The 18,275-nt window shown below is 41.0% G+C and overlaps 1 protein-coding gene across 1 annotated transcript in view; it reads right to left on the bottom strand.

Moving 5' to 3' along the window:
* LOC128736791 (acid sphingomyelinase-like phosphodiesterase 3a) overlaps positions 1 to 18,275 on the bottom strand; it is a 140,008-nt gene that overhangs the window by 6,303 nt on the left and 115,430 nt on the right. The window contains exons 6-8 of the mRNA XM_053831281.1: positions 12,157 to 12,355; positions 11,977 to 12,086; positions 11,707 to 11,885 (exon numbers count right to left, since the gene is read on the bottom strand). Of these exons, the coding sequence (XP_053687256.1) occupies positions 11,707 to 11,885; positions 11,977 to 12,086; positions 12,157 to 12,355 (488 nt within the window). The remainder of the gene's footprint in view (positions 1 to 11,706; positions 11,886 to 11,976; positions 12,087 to 12,156; positions 12,356 to 18,275) is intronic.

The raw sequence follows: 18,275 nt of genomic DNA, 5'->3' as shown, positions 1-18,275 counted from the left end.
ATTCTGCCAACGTATTTAGTTAAATAGAGAGAAAATTCCGTCCTGTATCGTAAACGAATAACTTGTACCGCAATTAACGTATTATCAGTATGAGAAAAGTTTAATAACACTTCCAGGGGGACAAAAAAGGATTAGAAATGATGCTTGTTGCGTAATCAAACCATCCTTTTCTAAACAATATCAGTTTCATTTTGATCTGTTACTTAAACGTTCAGGATATTCACAATGTACCATGCGCTTCCATGAAGTCACATGCCCATACAAAATTCAAGTAAAGTTTTCTCAAAAAAGTTCCATAGGCTACACCTATACGAGCAGTGCAGTGAAGTTCTGTATCGACAGGACTACATTATGCTGTATATGGTTAAGCTCTAAGCCTGTGACCGATAGTGCTGTTTCCTTGTTAGTTGAATAAACCTAACCAGACTGAGAACACATATTACGCAAAATATATTAAGTTTTCTTACTATTGTTAGGGAATGCTTATCGGATCGCGGCAAACATTGAACGTTGTGAACGTTAAAATAATGAGGCGCTGTGGGACTAAAACCAAGACTATCATTTTTTTTAATTCTATATTTGAGAGGTTTCCAACCTGCGGCTGGTTCGCCTCTTTGTAAAAAGTAAAGGAATGCAATTTTGTTTCTGCTAAAGCATTCAATTTAAATTTGGTTGAATAAACTGCAGTCTTTCAGGAACAATAGTATCGTCGTTTCTGCTACAGGATTATCGCTCAGCGCCTTCCTCGCGCTTATTGGGATGTTGTAGTTGCGTCGTGGTCCCTCGAACTCCGGACAGATCGTAATTTTCTGTTCCACAGTTAATGTAGGTTTTCCTGAATTCTCCGGTGCCTGTTAGATTGTGCGTTATTCCTGTGCGTCCAGTTCTTAGCCTTGATAATACTTTTCTTTCTTTCCAGTTCATTCTATCAGTGCAGGCGATAGTTGCGTTCTTTATTTTTTGTAAGAAAATATCTTCACAGCCGTGCCATCTTTCTTCCCATGCTTATCTCATTTTGCTTTCCAGTCACTTTTTGACGTCTATATAGGCCAACTTTTTGGTGTATATAATTCCGTCCGGCGAGTCTATCAGCAGTTTCGTTGCCAGGGATGCCACAATGCCCTGGAACCCAGATGAAAACTGTGTCTATTCTGGTGTACTTCTGTGTTGCCTGAATCCACGGATGGCGAGCTGTTTGCGATTCGTGTGCCTGAGTGGCGCTGAAGGAGTCGTTGATAACTGCGATTGGTTGTTCAGACGGAGATGTTGCTGGTCTGTATATTCCTGCTGCTTCAGCTGAGAAGACCGAGGTGATGTTCCGAAGACGGTGGACCTCTTCAGTAGCCTATCTACAAGATAGCTGAACTGTCACACGGCAGAAGCTGTCGGTAAAGACTTTCGGAATAGAACGATGTTGAACTCCTGCAGCTTCCAGGTTCAGTGATTTTAGCTGAGAAAATGGTCATTCAACTCTCCCGAGCTACTGTTCCACATCCCATTCTGCTAACCTGTTTGACCCGCCTGGATTCCTTGAACCCATTTTAAAAGTTATCAAAACGTTTGTTCAGGATTTGGGGTGAAGCAACACTAATCCCGGACCTTATAAGCCTAACTTTCGCAAGGTTTGTTGCAGTTTCGATCTCAAATTACCGTAATCAAAAAGATCGATGGCTTATTCCCGGTTGTCAACGTGACCGATATTGGAGTACATCAGCTCTGCGATGCCTCAGAACTTTAGAATACTTACGAGAGGCATCCTATAGCGGGAAAATTTCGGTCTAACTCCTATGGATTCTATGGTGATGCTTCACTGGAAATCTGTCGCTCAGTCCCGTTGGAAGACCACCAACCGAGTAGCCAACCGAGTTCCCAGCTGAAAAAATGCCCGTTGACGAACTGTTAGAATACAGGACAATTCCGGGGCTAGTACAATAGTCCCACTGATCTAGCAAGCACCGTCTAGGCATACGAAAATGCGATGATTGGCTTGTTAGATCAGCATCGTACATTAAGGTTAACTGGGCGGTTCAGTACACATGGAATTAGTGACTAGTTTAACTACCGATGTCTTCATTTCTGCTCTGAAATCTTTTATCGCTCGACGCATAAAACCAGCAATCATTGAATGCGACATAGCAAAGAACTTTATTGGAATGTCTCGATCGTTATTCGTACTTGTTGTCTAATTCGAATTCAAGCAACAACAACATGCCGTCGTTTCATACTGGTTGGAGATAGGAACTCAGTTCAAATTTATACCATCTCGCTCTGCAAACTTTGGTGGTCTATGGGAGGCCGCCGCGCCATCTTTTAAAAAACACCTCAAGGCATCTATCGACTGAGTTCGATCACGGTTCCGTTATTAAAAGTTATATCACTGAATCATATTAATTGAATTTGTACGGCAGATATGGGAACCATAGTGTATGGATTATCTCTCCGACCTATAGACATAAACAATGTGAGATATATGAAGGCAACTCTGTAGGGTTAGTCCAGTGGAGTATACGAAGAGCGAACCGTATAAAGTGTTTTTGGACTTGTGCTAGATGTGCTAAAGTGCCCACACTGGTACTGTATCCTCAAGTATACTTAAGTATGGTGACGAACGGCACCCAGAAAGGAAAAGCCTTGACTGCAGTTGATACCTACATGCTCATTGAATCGTAGTTTGTTATCCAATATCACACCTAAGCTGACATCTTCCTGCTTTATGCTTTATTTAAATCACACTATTAGGTGAATTTAAAAAGATAGAGTTTAGAAAAAGGTTACAATTTCAATCATTTAAGTTGAGTGGTACTAAAAACATTAATATTTATAAAAATAATACTAGTCTTCGACGTCTGAGACAGAAAAATTCGACCTTTGAATGTCGACCATGAAATTGTTCGAAGTTTGAATCAAAACCGAACTGGAGCTTTTTAGTGTCTTTTAATGTAAAACTACATTTTATCGCCATTTTGAACATTTTACTGAAAAAACCATTTGAGAGGATGAAATAACAAAAAAGGCGAGCATTTTTCTTCGAACAAAGTTTCAGCATAGCTTAAGTGTTCGAAGGTTGAATCAGAACGGTATATGGAATTTACTCACTCAAGGATAACCGGGCCAACCCAAGCAGCACACATTTGGCATTTTTACTTGCAGCAACTTATTCATGACTAAAATTGGTCACATATCGGTTGCTACAAATGGTTTGTAACAACTGGGCTATTAGGGAATTTTGTATGGGAACTTACTACTGAGTTAGGCGGCGAATAAGAGAACTAACCTTGCATTTCTTCATGTTTACAGCCATGCCGTTTTTGTCAAACCAAGTCAAGAGTTGGTCGATGTCATTGCAAGGGGGTGCAATCTAGGGTGGATGATATTACCCGAAAGATGTTGAGGTCGTCAGCGAAGTATGATTTTCCAGATGGCACCCGATATGCGAGATTGTTTACGTCCAGGATAAAAATACGCCGGCCTAGTACACTCCCTTTTGGAACTCCCGAAGTGACGTTGAATATTACTGAGGTTTGATGGTCAGCATGAACAAAAGCTTTCCGGCCGGCGAGGTATGATTCCAGCCACTCAACCATCCAACTCGGATAACCAAGATGGGAAAGTTTGTCGATTGCAAACGTGTGCGGAACAAGGTAAAAAGCCTTCGAAAAATCTACGTAAATTGAATCTACTTGGCAATGGGACGCAACTGTAGGGAACAATGTGTTGGCTTGTTAGGTTCCCGTTATTCACTTGATAAAAATCTACCACCGAACCAACATAATTACACAAATTTCAAAAAGAATATTTCTTTCCGCAGCGCTTATTATTGTGCGAGATCTATATCATACCGAAATGCGCATCCTAAAATGGTTAATGATGCACAAAACTAACACTCTCTCTAGCGGTCTCCATTGTAATAGCAGTGACCGCATTCATCATTCGATTAAGATAACCCAACCAACATAACCGGGCACGTTACGATCCATCAACGTATTAGCCACTGCTCTTGTTGGTTGGCAACTGTGATCCGGCCAGGCAGCGCCAGCAGCGTCGAAAAGCCTCTCGGAATCGCTCTAAAATTCACCCTTAATGTAAAGCCAATTTTTCACCAATTACGCAGCCCCCCTCCGTGCGATGGCCCCCAAGAGCGAAGAAGAAGAAAAAAAAGCGCCGGCTCGCCATTTGTACGGCGGGCAAATCTCACTTATTTCGTGCACGTGCCCGGGGAGATCAAACATCGTTTTCCCGCACAAATGGCCCCGGAGCGCCGAACCGTTGGGCATCCTCTCACGTAGCCACTTGAAAAATCGCGAAATCCAACGGCACTAGGCCGGGCTCCGGAATGTTTTATCACCATCAAAACCGGCATCGGTTGGCTTTACTCCCTGTGTCTAGATTGCCAATGGATTTCCGTTTACTTTCTTCGGTTCGGTATTCAGCACGCGTAGGCCTTGTACACGGTGAAAAGCCAATTCCGGGCAAAAGGTCAGAAAATAAAACCGCATTTTGCTCGGATAGAGGCACTCTGGAAATTTACAATCCCTTGAGTTATTTGCACTGTCATTCGGGCGGATTTCCTAGGCTGAATGAAAAAAAAAAAACAGATTTGAATAAATAAACCGGTCGCCGTGTTTAGCAAGAGGCTTCGGCAGGTTCGATTGGTATTTGTAGCAGAAATTGGGTTTCCAATCAACCGGTACATGCACACTGACTGGGGGGGGAAGGTTTGCATTCCCACCGGGGACACTTGACTTTGTCTCGGAATAATGGAAATGCCCGACGATGTTTATGTATTTCTTTACCGAATTGACTGGACTGCTTTGGGCTGGGATTTTTTCTTTCTATTAATCGCTGGTTACTTTAAAGGATCGATAACTCTTAATACCACTTATCGATATAAATATTGGTTCCGTTTCGTTGCGCGCCAACTGCCGCAAGCCAACTTTCGGGTCCAGCGTCGTATTTCAATCGATTTTACGACCCTAAAATCGTACGGAAGCGAAAAAAAAGTTCTAGTTGATATTTATCTAGCTTGGCTAGGGGTTTTCGGTGTGAAGGATTAAGTCCCTATCCCTACATCGTCCGCAACTTTTCAAAGCAAGAAAGAGAGGAAGAATGAATTTATCTAATTTTAGGTGACGATGATTTATCTATTGTCATAAGTACCTCCGCTTTTGCATTCTATCATCAAACAAGACCCGATTGTGGGAGCATCACTTAGTCTTAGTGTATGTATATATATATTTTTCCAGCCACCCTAATCTCACCTTAATCTTGACAATTCGCTTTGAACGTGCTCTCGAACGACAAAAACACCGACACAAAGAGTGGTTAAACTTCTACCGAACCGAACTTTCGGAAAGGCCGATGATAAAAGGAAAGGAAAAATATGCCGGCGAGGAAGTAGAGAAAAATTCTGGCTCTTGTGAAGCCCGCAGCACATTGCATTTCCTCGGCTAGCCAGTATGGCAGTTGGCAGAGCAATGCCTGCAAATGACGCAGCTTCTGGGGGAAATGGAAAAGTTTTCTGATTTCACACAAGAAAGATTATTATTCGCTCATTTTTTCCCGCAATTCGGCCCATCTTTACAGTAGTGCTTTCCAGCTGGCAAAAACTGGGTTTGGAAAAGGGTTGGGCTTCAGTTTGCGGGGCGGTTAATATCTACATCGTAGAAAGGAAACGCCAAACGACAGTATCGGATTAGGCGAAATGATGAAAACTATGCTATTTTGGATTCTCCGACGTCGTTTGAAGATATTCGTTTGTGCGACTTCAAGCACGTTCTTTGGTGGGTTTGCTTTTAAAGGTTTTGTTTTGTTTAACTGTGACGTGCTATGTAATTGGGCTTTTAGTATCAGCTCGTTGCTTTGAGACGACATATGACAGTGGCATTAGCGCTAGGCGGAGACAGAGAAACGTCCTAAAACAAAATATAAAAGAGACTGGCTATAATCGTAAAATAGTAAGCAAAATGGCGCGAAGCATAAAACTTCCATTTACTAGGGTGTTTTTCTAATGCATTTTCGTGAAAATCAGATAAAAATATCTATTTTCAGTAGACACATAACAGAACACATATTTAGTGGCCCAATTATATATCGTGTATTACATGTATTCTATTACTGATTCAATGCCGAATTTAGGATGTGTTGCCACATTTGTCGGTCTTGGGTTTCTATCCTAAAACCATTCCCAACACCCGCCATTCAACCTCCATATTGACCGGAGTCTACTTTGGAGTCTTTAGCTTCTTATTCTAATTTACCGCCCACAACTCTTCAACCTTACGCTCCAAAAACCCAAAGCTCATCCGTTTCAGGGCATTGGCCGTCATATAAAGCGCAAGTTTCGTACGAAATTGCAGATTGCGGAACCTCACCACGCTCTCTGCTTTCCTCCATAGTTTTTTCCATAGCTCTACGATAAACACTGATGATATCGAGGTTGTCCGCAAAACCTAGGAGCATGTAGGATTTTGTGATGATAGTTGACCAATTTTCGTGACCAATTTCCGATAGACCGGTCCTTTTAAAAGCACCTTCCAATAAAAAGTTGAACAGAAATATTGAAAAACAAAAAAAAAATCTTTCACCAATTCGTGTTCCCCATTTTGGAGGATTGTGGGAGACTGCAGTTAACGCTGCCAAGAAGAGCCTGAAACGTGAATTAAGTAAGCTACGGTAGCATCCCAAGTAACCAGTAAGCACTTAACACTAGTCCTTGGACAACATTATATAAGCATACAGAACTATGATTAAAAGCATATTTTTCTTTATATACTTCTGTAGAACTCACATAATGCTAAAAAGGCGAAATAGCGGGTTATTAAAATGCTACGCCACAAGCATCAAATAAACATTATCAGTGTTTGTTTGAGGCTTAATCGAAATGTCATTTTGTCTACATTATCGACATATCGAAAAAGTATCGACGGCATATCGTTTGCTTGATATGGAAAATAAAAATAGATTCGGTCGGGATTTAAAAAACTAAAAAAGCAAGCGATTTTTTTTGCTGCATCTCAAGAGGAGCAGGATAAACAGAACCATTTTTTGAAATGCTGGATAATGTTACCACCTAGACAGGGCTCGAACCGGGAGTTAGTCATGCAACCTCATTCGTTTCCTTGTACCTTTGCTATCTGAACCATAGCGGATGTGATTGAGTGAGTTGCAATTAGTCGTATTTAAATCTTGGTGATATTCCCTCTCATATCATAGTTACTTGTCCTGCATTACCAATAGGGTAGAAAAAGACGGCTTTCGTTGGGTGAAGAGGACACGAATAGTGGCCGTAGAATAGCAAAATAAGAAGTCAAGTACAAGCCGTTTATCAACACTTACGGCTCATTTTAATGCAATTGACTAAATGCATTATATTGTTACGTTATATGCGCATATATTGCTTTCTTTAATGCTGATTTACGTTAATGCTTCTATGCATCAACAATGTTATTATAGGTTTTATAAGCATTAAGATTGCTAATATACAAAAGTTTGGCACTAGGGATGCGGAATTATTTTCAATATACGGTTTTAGATTAATGCTTATGGTTACTTGGGATGATCAGGTTGAAATGTGTTTTATTTCTACACCGTTGTCACCAATCCCAGCAAAATCCTTGACCGATTACCAAAGTCTCCAAGCTTTACACTAGTAGTCTTGGCTAGTAATGCTTTACGAGTCACTTGTTCGATCTTCCTAAACGCGTCATTGAGTGTGCTTTGGAGGCTGCTTCGCTTAACCTGCCTTTTAGGCGCGCTAGTTACAGTGTGCTAACATTGTCATAACTGGTTTGCGATGTTCGTTCAACTGAGTTCGATCGTCAGTGTTCGATGTTCATTTGCCACAACGAGTGTAACCTTCTATATTAAGTATAAAGTATAAAGTATAAAGTATAAAGTATAAAGTATAAAGTATAAAGTATAAAGTATAAAGTATAAAGTATAAAGTATAAAGTATAAAGTATAAAGTATAAAGTATAAAGTATAAAGTATAAAGTATAAAGTATAAAGTATAAAGTATAAAGTATAAAGTATAAAGTATAAAGTATAAAGTATAAAGTATAAAGTATAAAGTATAAAGTATAAAGTATAAAGTATAAAGTATAAAGTATAAAGTATAAAGTATAAAGTATAAAGTATAAAGTATAAAGTATAAAGTATAAAGTATAAAGTATAAAGTATAAAGTATAAAGTATAAAGTATAAAGTATAAAGTATAAAGTATAAAGTATAAAGTATAAAGTATAAAGTATAAAGTATAAAGTATAAAGTATAAAGTATAAAGTATAAAGTATAAAGTATAAAGTATAAAGTATAAAGTATAAAGTATAAAGTATAAAGTATAAAGTATAAAGTATAAAGTATAAAGTATAAAGTATAAAGTATAAAGTATAAAGTATAAAGTATAAAGTATAGAGTATAGAGTATAAAGAATGAAAAGAGTCCGACAAGCGTAAAAAGACAATAAAATGACGCCGAAAAGACGCCAAATAGGCTAGGAGCTGAAAGAAAAGATAACAGTAACGTGACAGTAAAAGACGACGAAAGAATAACGAAAAGACAGCAGTTAAACGACAATAAGACGGCAAAGAAGCGGCGAAAAGACAGCGCAAAGTCGATGGAAAGATGGCAACAAAGTTTACGAAAAAAAATGATGATAAAAAGCACAAAAATACGATGGAAAGCAGTTTAAAACTTGCCTCGCTGATGTATGATGCAAGTCGGAGCCGAAATACGCGTACCTGTGAAGGCCGCATAAAGTAGTCCAATTAAAGGGAATCGCAGCAAATTTTTTGGGTAAGAATGCGATTGGTTCGGTCGTCAACTCTAACGTGAAGGTGAACAATTGGTTAGACGGACAGGCCGCTGGAAGATCAGAAGGAGGTCGATCAGAGCAAGCAAACAATCTCTGCGCGATTCAAACTTCCGATGACCCAGCGGAAAAACCTACTTTCCCGCTACCCTTTATACCACAGAATAGTATGGAGAGGACGATCCCACAATCTCGTTTTCGCGCATTTCCACCGCGATTTCCTAGCGGTACAGCACCAGTAATCGGATCACATTCAACAAGGCCAGCACAATTACTACAACCTGCTCCGACAGTTCCCATTTTCTCCGGTACAACCCTGTCGCAAACGCTAATTGCTGCGAACCCGGTTTTGGGGAAAGACTTCCCATTCTTCAGCGGGACCCCAGAAGGGTGGACCATCTTTATTACCCAAGTAACAATTTGAGTTTTATTACAATCTTATGATGGCATTTAAGACCACAACTGGTCTTGAAGACCACCATAAGAGAACAATAAAACTCACATTGTTGCTTGGGTAGTAACTTCGAACAGTCTACGGCCATCTGCGGTTACTTAGATGCGGCAAACCTGGTACGTCTTCAACGGTCGCTAAAGGGCAATGCTCTCGAATCAGTGAGAATCCGATTGCTCTTACTAGCAAGTGTACCGCACGTCGTCCAGACCCTGCGTACCCTCTGCGGAAGACCGGAAGATCGGAACTCCTGATCCGGTCCTTGCTGTGTAAAATTCACCAAATCCAATAGCGGAGTCTCGCCCGGCTAGAGACTGTTGTGCAATTCGGTCTAGCAGTGCAGAATCTAGTCGACCACCTCAAAGCGGCGCAGCAGTTTAACCATCTGGCGAATCCGTTTCCCTTATCAGGAGGTGAGGTGCGGTAACTGACGACGTAATGGAAATGATCCATCAGTTAAAAATACGTTCGCCTGATTGCCAATCGCAGTGCTTCGTGTTCCGTGACCGTCCAACAGACCTTTCTCAAGTTTACGTCATAGACGTCGCTACCTTCGGGTCATTCTGTTCCCCAGCGACAGCAGCGATTAAGAATGAGCATGATGTTGATGACTACTTGGACAGCTTTCAGACGACCGAGGAGGTGGTTCAAGTGGTGAACGAAGTCAAGTTGGCACACTCCAAAGGGGGTAGATCAAATGAGCCGTAAATTGGCGAGATAGCAGAGGGAGGTTCAAAAACCCTACAGCTGAAACTGAAGAACGTTCACATTACCTCCAACCGAGACGTAGGCAGGGTGGTCATGAGTCTGTTCGACCCGCTCGGTCTTATTGCTTTCTTACTAGTGCACGGCAAAGTGTTGATCCAGGAGGTCTGGGCGTCAGAGCGACGAGACCAATGAACGCTGGCGACTTTGGGTAGATTCCCTTCAGCAACTGGCCCAACTTTGCATTCCGAGATGCTATTTCCGCTCCTCGAATGGCTTCGCTCGTGTACAAATTCACCTGTTCGTGGATGCCAGCGACCGAACCACCTACGCTGCTGTAGTCTTCTTCCGGTTGGAAACCGATCGTGGTATCGAGGTGGTACTTGGCGGGGCGAAGACCAAGGTGGCGCGCCACTGAAGACGCTTTCGAACCTTCGACAGCTCTGGCCATCGGCCTGATAGAGACCGTCCGGAAGTAACACTCGTACATGGTCAATCAGCGCTACTGTTAGAGCGATTATCGCCGCTACCACAAGTTTGCTACCGTTCGGATTGGCAACGGTACAACGTGAACCCAGCGTTGCCCTCTACACTTGCCTTACAATCAGAAAGCCGTATGCATATGGAGTTACTGAACACCGAATCTTGTATCATGGTAGTTCAACGCTTCGTCGCACGCAGGAGCATGCCAAGAGAGTTCTGGACGGACTACGCCATCTGTTTCCAAGGTACTAGTAACGAGTTGAAGGCTCAAAGGGACGTCTTAAGCAGAGCACTCTCGGAAAAGTTTTCGCCGGCAGATACCACCTAAAATTTCATCCTACCCGCAGCGCCACATATGGGAGGTGCGTGGGAGAGGCTCGTGCGATCGGTAAAGGTGGCGATCGGTAAAGGCCTAGGCTGGAGGGACAAAATTAGACATGAGACTTTCTAATGAGAAGGGTGCGGCTGTAGTTTAATTGCGAAAACACTTGGGTACCAACCGAGAGAGTGTGGGTTGGGGTCCCGCCTGCCATTCAACGACCCAATATATTTTGACCCCATATCGAAATTTTCCAGTTTCATCCTGTTTATCATTCTTCTCACCAAACGATCCTTCACTTTGCAAAAAAGTTTATGTTGCGACAGAGTCAGAGTAGACAAGTAAAACAGAAAAAAAATAAAACAAGAAGGAAAAACAAAAACGAAAGGCGAATGGTGATAGATCAAGAACGAATGGCGAAAGTAAGTTTCTTTGAATAGTTTAGACATAATCTCAAATGTAGCATGAGCTGATTTGATTGAAAAATATATTAATATCCTTCAAAGACAATCAGAAACAATACCTACAAAACAAAAGCGATTAAGGGATAATTCTACTAGTCGTTAAACCTAGGAAAATACATGAACCTAAAAGAAGTGATTTCAGCGGTGGTTTCGGCCAAATAAAATTTCGACTGGAAACAATTTTTTGATTAATCAAAATTTCTTTCACGCGTTTTATAGAAAAAGTAGCCCCAAATGAGTAATTGATTGATTTTGGCAGCACCGAATTTTAAGAATATGGGCCACGTTTCAATCTACCAGGCACGGGCCGTCTTCATAAACGTGAGAGAATATTTTGTGACAACAATAAATATTCTAACTGGCATACGTAGTAAAATGAATACTGGGGAACTTGTCAATTAAAATTCATCCATATGAAAACTTTCATTCAATAGGGTCTAACATACGAAAAAAAAAACAAATAAGCGTGAACTTACTTCAAAAACTGCGTATCGTCTGTGGTGGTAAACCGGTCGGCCAGATTGTGCAGCGCCACCGATGAAACCTCCCCTAGGCCGTAGTAGTAGGTGGTCAAGTTGTATTCCGGTATCCACACCGCTTCCTCCTGCAGGTTGGCCTGCGCCAGGTCCAAATAGTACTGCGTATAGTCGAGAACCTGTGAATTCAAAGTGAAAGCGAAACAGAATGGTGGAATGACTGGAATACGGGTCTGACCCAACAGAGTGCGAGAGTGAAAATCCTCCTACCTGTCCGGTGTCGGTGTCGAATTTGTACAACCTCATCGCGGGATTGTTCGACTCGCCCATCCTTCGCGGGCTTATCGACGGAGCGATCATAATCCACGAGACCGGTTTACCTGCGGGATGTTGCAAGATGTCAGATTAGTCGAGATTGATTGTTTTTTCGGAAGCTAATGAAAGAAATACCATTGTCATTGTAGACGACACGGAACGAGTCCGAGTGCAGGTGGCCGAAAAACTGGCCCTGAATAATCGACGAGTACTTTTTCACCAGCCGCAGGTAACGAAGGTTGTTCTTCTCGGTGAAGCTCGTGTGTCCGTACGGCATCGGGTGCCCAATATGGCGCTCGTCCGAGCCTGGTGGTATGTGTCCTACTATATACACCTGCCGGAAGAGAAAGCAGTGAAAACAGGGAAAGAAAATGTAATCATTTTGATGTTTGTTGTTGTTTAACTGTTATTGAAGTCAAATGGTTCGGTTCAATTGCGGACATAAAATTAGGGAAGCTTTCTCACACTAAACTGAACGCCCATTTCAATCTTTTCGAAAAAGATTTCCCTCGCTCGATATAACTTTTCATTGGTATGGGTCGTAAAAACTTTTGCAGCTAAGTTAAAGCATCGGCTCTTTATTCGAATTTCATTGATTTCGGAGAAAATTGAAACTTACATCACACCTGAATGGACTTCCACCCCCGGTAGTCGCCACCCACCCACAACATCCCAACTTGCTCTCATTCTCAAACATGAAAAAGGCAGATCCCGACACTGTTTCGTTCCATTGATCTGTCTGCTATTGTTGTTTGTACACATGGGAAAGGATCGAATGTGGGTATCAATAAAAATGAAATAAAATCCTGTAGGCTCCCGCCCGACCCATCCTACGGCTCGGACGGACGAACGGACGGGGACGGTCGGAATGGACAACGGCATGCTATCATTTATCATCCTTTACCTTGGCCTGCGGAAGGCATCCTTTCTGGAAAACCGGGCCTATAAAAGGCTTTTAAAACACTCGTCTTCTTCACTCACCGTTTGGCCGAAATTGATCTCCGGCTCAGCAGCAGCAGCAGCAGGAGAAAAACTAAGAGGATTCGAGCCGTTACGGATGGAGTCAGAGCGAATGAAATCATATCTATTGCAGACGGCCAACGAGCCTACGTACCGGGCACAGTGGGTTGAATGGGGGCTAAAATCAATTATTTTTTATTCCGATTTTCGTTCGATGTTATCGCCGCTCCGGTGACCGATGTTGCAACATCGTCGTCGTCGTCGTATTCCGGCAGGCGGGCAGCTGCTCGGGCAGGATCGTTTCGGTTGATCAAACAAGAAATGACTAATGGATTTGTTGAACTTGGGCCGGTGGCTGACCGAATGCGAATACATACATGGTGGGTGATGGCATGAGTCGAATTTCCGGGTGCGGAACGGAAACGTACGGAGCCGCCGGTGCGGGTCTGACCAGGGTTATAAAATTTATTGGCGAAAGCAAATGTGAAATGGCACGTGCTTCTGCACTTCAGTGAATCCGATGGCTCCTGTATCGAGTTTAATGGGTTTCTTTTACGGAAATCTCTGTAATTTAATCTGATCTGATGTAGATTGAATTTAGATGGCTGGCATATTCGGAAGACATTAGATATTCGGAGAGTGGCGCACACGGTATGGCCAATTGAACTAGTTTCTAGTTATCGCATTAGGATAAATCAAACGCTCCTGTCATACGTTACCACTAACTTGCTTAAGCTACACAATGCTTGCGCGATCGTTATAAATTATTCCGACATCTTTCGAGGAAGATCGTAATCTCTCTGCTGTCCTAGGATGGCTCGAGTGCAAAATAAATCAAACACACATTCCATGAATTAATAAAGTCAATTTGCGGTCTGACTGGTCCCATCCTTACACTGCCGCCGCCCCGACCCCGACGACGTTTGGCACAATTACGACTGCAGTCCACCTTAAATGCAAATTTCCTGCCAGTCGGACGTTCAATTCGATGGCAGAACAAGATCAATATCTTTCAATGAATAATTGAATCCGAAATAGATACCAACCACAGCCACATGCACACACACACAGCACAGCCAATATCTTATGTCATATCTAATACCGACGACGACGACGATGATGATGATGATGTCGAATCGAACGGGGCACTGAAATCTGTCAGGGGATTACATTTTACATGTCGTCGCATCCCAGCCGGACTCGGCCAGTTCAGGAGTCGGCTTCAAATGAATGGAAGAGAAATTTTTCTCTAGGATTCTCGGATTCTCTTCGAGACAGTTTGGTTAATTTTTGTTTATTTTTGGAGGTTTTCCTTTTCGGAACACAAATTACTCCAAACTAACGTGGGATGCCAAAACTGCCATATGATAAAATTGATTGGAGCAACTGAATGGAACCACATTCAAATGCAATCGTATTTCGAACTTCTTACTTTAAGTACTTTCTGCTTAGAAAGTTGTACAAACAGATAAATAAAAATGCAGTGTGCAAACCGTTCCATTTGTGCTGGCATCTATTTGTTCTATATAATATCAAATGAGATTGGACAGAGGCGAGTCTAGACTTCAACTAAATTTAGGGTTATTTTCCAGAATAATTTTTATTTTGTGCTTATATTGTTTTCAAAGAAAGCTAAATCAGTTAGCCTGCTTCGTTAACTTGACAATATAGTGCTGTGAAAAGAAAAGTTAAAGTTTTATTGTCAGATCATCCTGATCGATTAAACCAAATCGAATCGGCGATAAATAATAAATTTTCAGTAGTTTCCGTAGTTGTGCGGCATATGCGCATTGAATTTTATCGTGCATATTGGTATGCTAGGTGGGTAAAATCAGTACGCCATTAAAATTTTGTAATTTTTGAAAACTAGTTGTCTTAACAAAATAAATATACTCAATTAGTCAATCTCAATTTCTAGTAAAATCATTTTAGGTGCTTCATATGACACGAAAACTGATTAATAATAACTTTCTTATTGAAACTCACACTTTTCTTTGATGGTGTTTTGTTTGTGGGTTAAAATACTAGAATAAGGCAGTATAGCCGCGCATAAAAAAATATTCGGTGTTGAACTTGAATATTCTTCCAAATAATAGCAATAAATCTGTTTGGTCAAGGTGTTACCATATCAATAGCACTGTAAAACTACCAGTTTTATTAGTATGTTTAGACTCGTATCATCTTGGTATTCCGTGATACCAAAAACACCAGAAGTAATGATTAATACCGCAATAAAACCTCCGTAAAATTCAAGTAAAACCGAGTGGCGTTAGAATTGATACTTGGAATGCTTCCTGCTTGCGTTTTTTTGCCTTACCAAAAAATTTGAACGACTAAACGGACGCCGAGGCTCGAAAACAAAACTGAAAACTTAGAGTCTATAGGAGAGGGAGGAGAAGAAACAGGTGAAATCGAGCGAAACGAGATGAAACGATAATGGAGACGAGAAGAGAATCGAAACGCGATGAAAATGTTGACGAAACAAAAGGAGATGAGATGAAACAAGGGGAGACGAGACGAAACCAGACGAGAATTGAGACGAGGATGGGGATGAGACGACCTGTGGACCCTACGTAGACTACGTGGCTGGCGAATTGCGGCCCTGGACCGAGTAGAATAGAGACGAGTTCTTCGTACAGCAGAGGAAACCACGGCCTGGAGCTGATTAAGTTTAAGTTTAGGGGGGTGAAACGAGAATGGCGACGAGATGAGAATCTAAACGAAACGACAAAGAAAAACGAGATGAGTATAGTGACGCAGCGAGATGAAACGAGAATGAAGACGAGATGAGAATCGATACGAGATAAGAGTATAGACGAGACGAGAATGAAGACGAGACTATACAAGAATCGAGACGAGAATCAACACGAGACAAGAATAGAAACGAGACGAAAATGGAGAAGAGACGAGAATCGACTCGAGACAAGAATAGAGACGAGACGAGGATGAAGGCAAAACGAGACAAAAGTAGAGGCGAGACGAGAATAGAGACGAGATGAAAATCGAGACGAGACGGCAATCGACACGAGACAAGAATAGAGACCAGACGAGAAAAAAGACGAGATCGAGCTAAACGAGATGAGACGAGATTGAAGATGAGACGAGACGAGAATCGAAACGCAATGAAAATGTTGACGAAACAAGAGGAGACAAGAATGGGGACAAGACGAAAACAGACGAGGATGGGGACGGACGTAACGAGAATCGAAACGAGATGAGAATAGTGACGAAACAAGATGACACGGGAATGGAGACGAGACGAGAGTAGAGACGAGGCGATACGAGAATGGAGGCGAGACGAGACAAGAATAGAGATGAGACGAGATTGGAGGCGAAACAAGAAAAGAATAGAGACGAGACGAATATAAACGTGAATTGATAGACGAGACGAGAATAATGACGAAGATGGGGACGAGACAAGAATAGAGGCGAGACGAGAATCGATTCGAGAAGAGAATAGACACGAGACAAGAATGGTTACGAGTCGAGAATGAAGACGAGACCAAACCAGACGAGAATCGAGACGAGAATGGTTTCTAAACGAAATGAGGCGAGAATGAAGGCAAGACAAGAGCACACGAAAATCATAAAAATATCCTGAAATTTTGAACTTTGCGAATGGCAGCAGAGCAATGTGGAAGAAACAAGAAAATCAAATAAAAAGGAACAGAAATTAATAATAAATAGAAAACTCAAGTAACATTCCAAATTTTATTTCATTCGTATAGAGGTTTTCATGATCAATTTCATAAAACCGCTAATAAAACTAAGAGCTCAGCCAGAACTTTCTGGTGACCGCTATAAAACTGTTTTCTGACCAAGTGGCTTACACCTCCGAATGTTTTCATTACCTCTATAAGAATCAGGTTATAAACTCAAGTAGTCGCATCACGCTCTGCTGAAAGCAGCGATGAAACCAAATAAGCTTTCGCTGCTTGACAGCCACCGCTATAATTTAATAAAGCGTTTTGCTTTTCGCTCTGGTAAAAGCTAAATAAGTTCGCCAGCTTTATCAACTTGAAAATACATCCGTGAGCAGCAAAGTTAAAGTTTTACTGTGAGATTATTCCGCTCGATTTGATATAAGTATAGCGACCATAATAAAATATCCCAAAGAATATTTAATAAATTTTAAACAATTTCGTTGGTTTGCAGCAAGTGCTCATTTAATTTTATCGTGTATATTGATATGATAGGTGGATAAAATCAACGCGCCACTGAAATTTTGCAATTTTCTAAAACTGGTTGTTTTAACAAAATAAATATATTCAGTTAGTCAGCCTCAATTTCCAGCAAAATCATTTTAGTCGCTTTCTGTGACACGAAAACCTATTGATAGTAACTTTCTTTCTGCAAAACACTTTGCTTTGATGAATTTTTGCTTGCCAGCTAGAGCAAAATACTAGAATACGGCAATATGGCTTCGCACAAAAATATGATTTTGGTGCTGAACTTTAGTATTCTTCCTAATAGCAACATAAAAACTGTTTGGTCAGGGTGTTACCGTTTTAATAGCTCTATGAAACTAACAGATTTATTGCGGTTTGACAAGCAACCGCGATAAGATCTATTTTCGTCCGTCATTTTGTATTGCGACGCCACACTTACGGTAAGTTTATAAGAGACGTGGTGCAGCCAACAAACTTTAACGTGGTAATATAAGCAACCACAAGAAATTTGCTTTATTAACAGTTTTATTATGGTTTTCTAGCTAGCTAGAAGTGTTTTTGGACTCGTATCGTCTTGGTATTGCGCAATACCGCAATAAAACCAGAGGTAATGATTAATACCGCAATGAAACCTTTATGAAATTCAAGCAGAACCAAGTGGTTTTAGAATTGTTACTTGGGAAGACAAACTGCAAAAAAGCAGAGCAATACATACACAATAACATTTCTTTTGAGAAAAGAAAAAATAAGAAATGGGAGGAGTCGGAGACAGACTGAAAACATGAAGTTGCAATTGAAATGGGACGAGAAAATGGAAATAACATCAGGGGTATTAGAAAAGATAATGAGAAATCAAAAATGAAAATATAGTAATAGAAAAATTAAAAAATGATGTGAAAAGGAGAATAAAAAAAACCTTTGTTACAAAGTATAACAAAGGTAAAAATGTGCGAAAAAGGGATAGAATTTTAAATAGTAAAATATAGACGACAAATTATTTGATTTTTTATTATTTGAAAAACAAATAAAATGAAAATATAAAATTTAGGAGTAAGAGTATGAGACTTGTGAATTGCGATGCGAAACAGTAACTGCAACAAATATGAAAAAGTAAATGAATAGAAG

Source organism: Sabethes cyaneus, chromosome 2 (assembly GCF_943734655.1).
Source record: "Sabethes cyaneus chromosome 2, idSabCyanKW18_F2, whole genome shotgun sequence".
NCBI classification, from domain to species: Eukaryota; Metazoa; Arthropoda; class Insecta; order Diptera; family Culicidae; genus Sabethes; species Sabethes cyaneus.
This window is presented reverse-complemented; position numbering and strand designations above follow the sequence as displayed.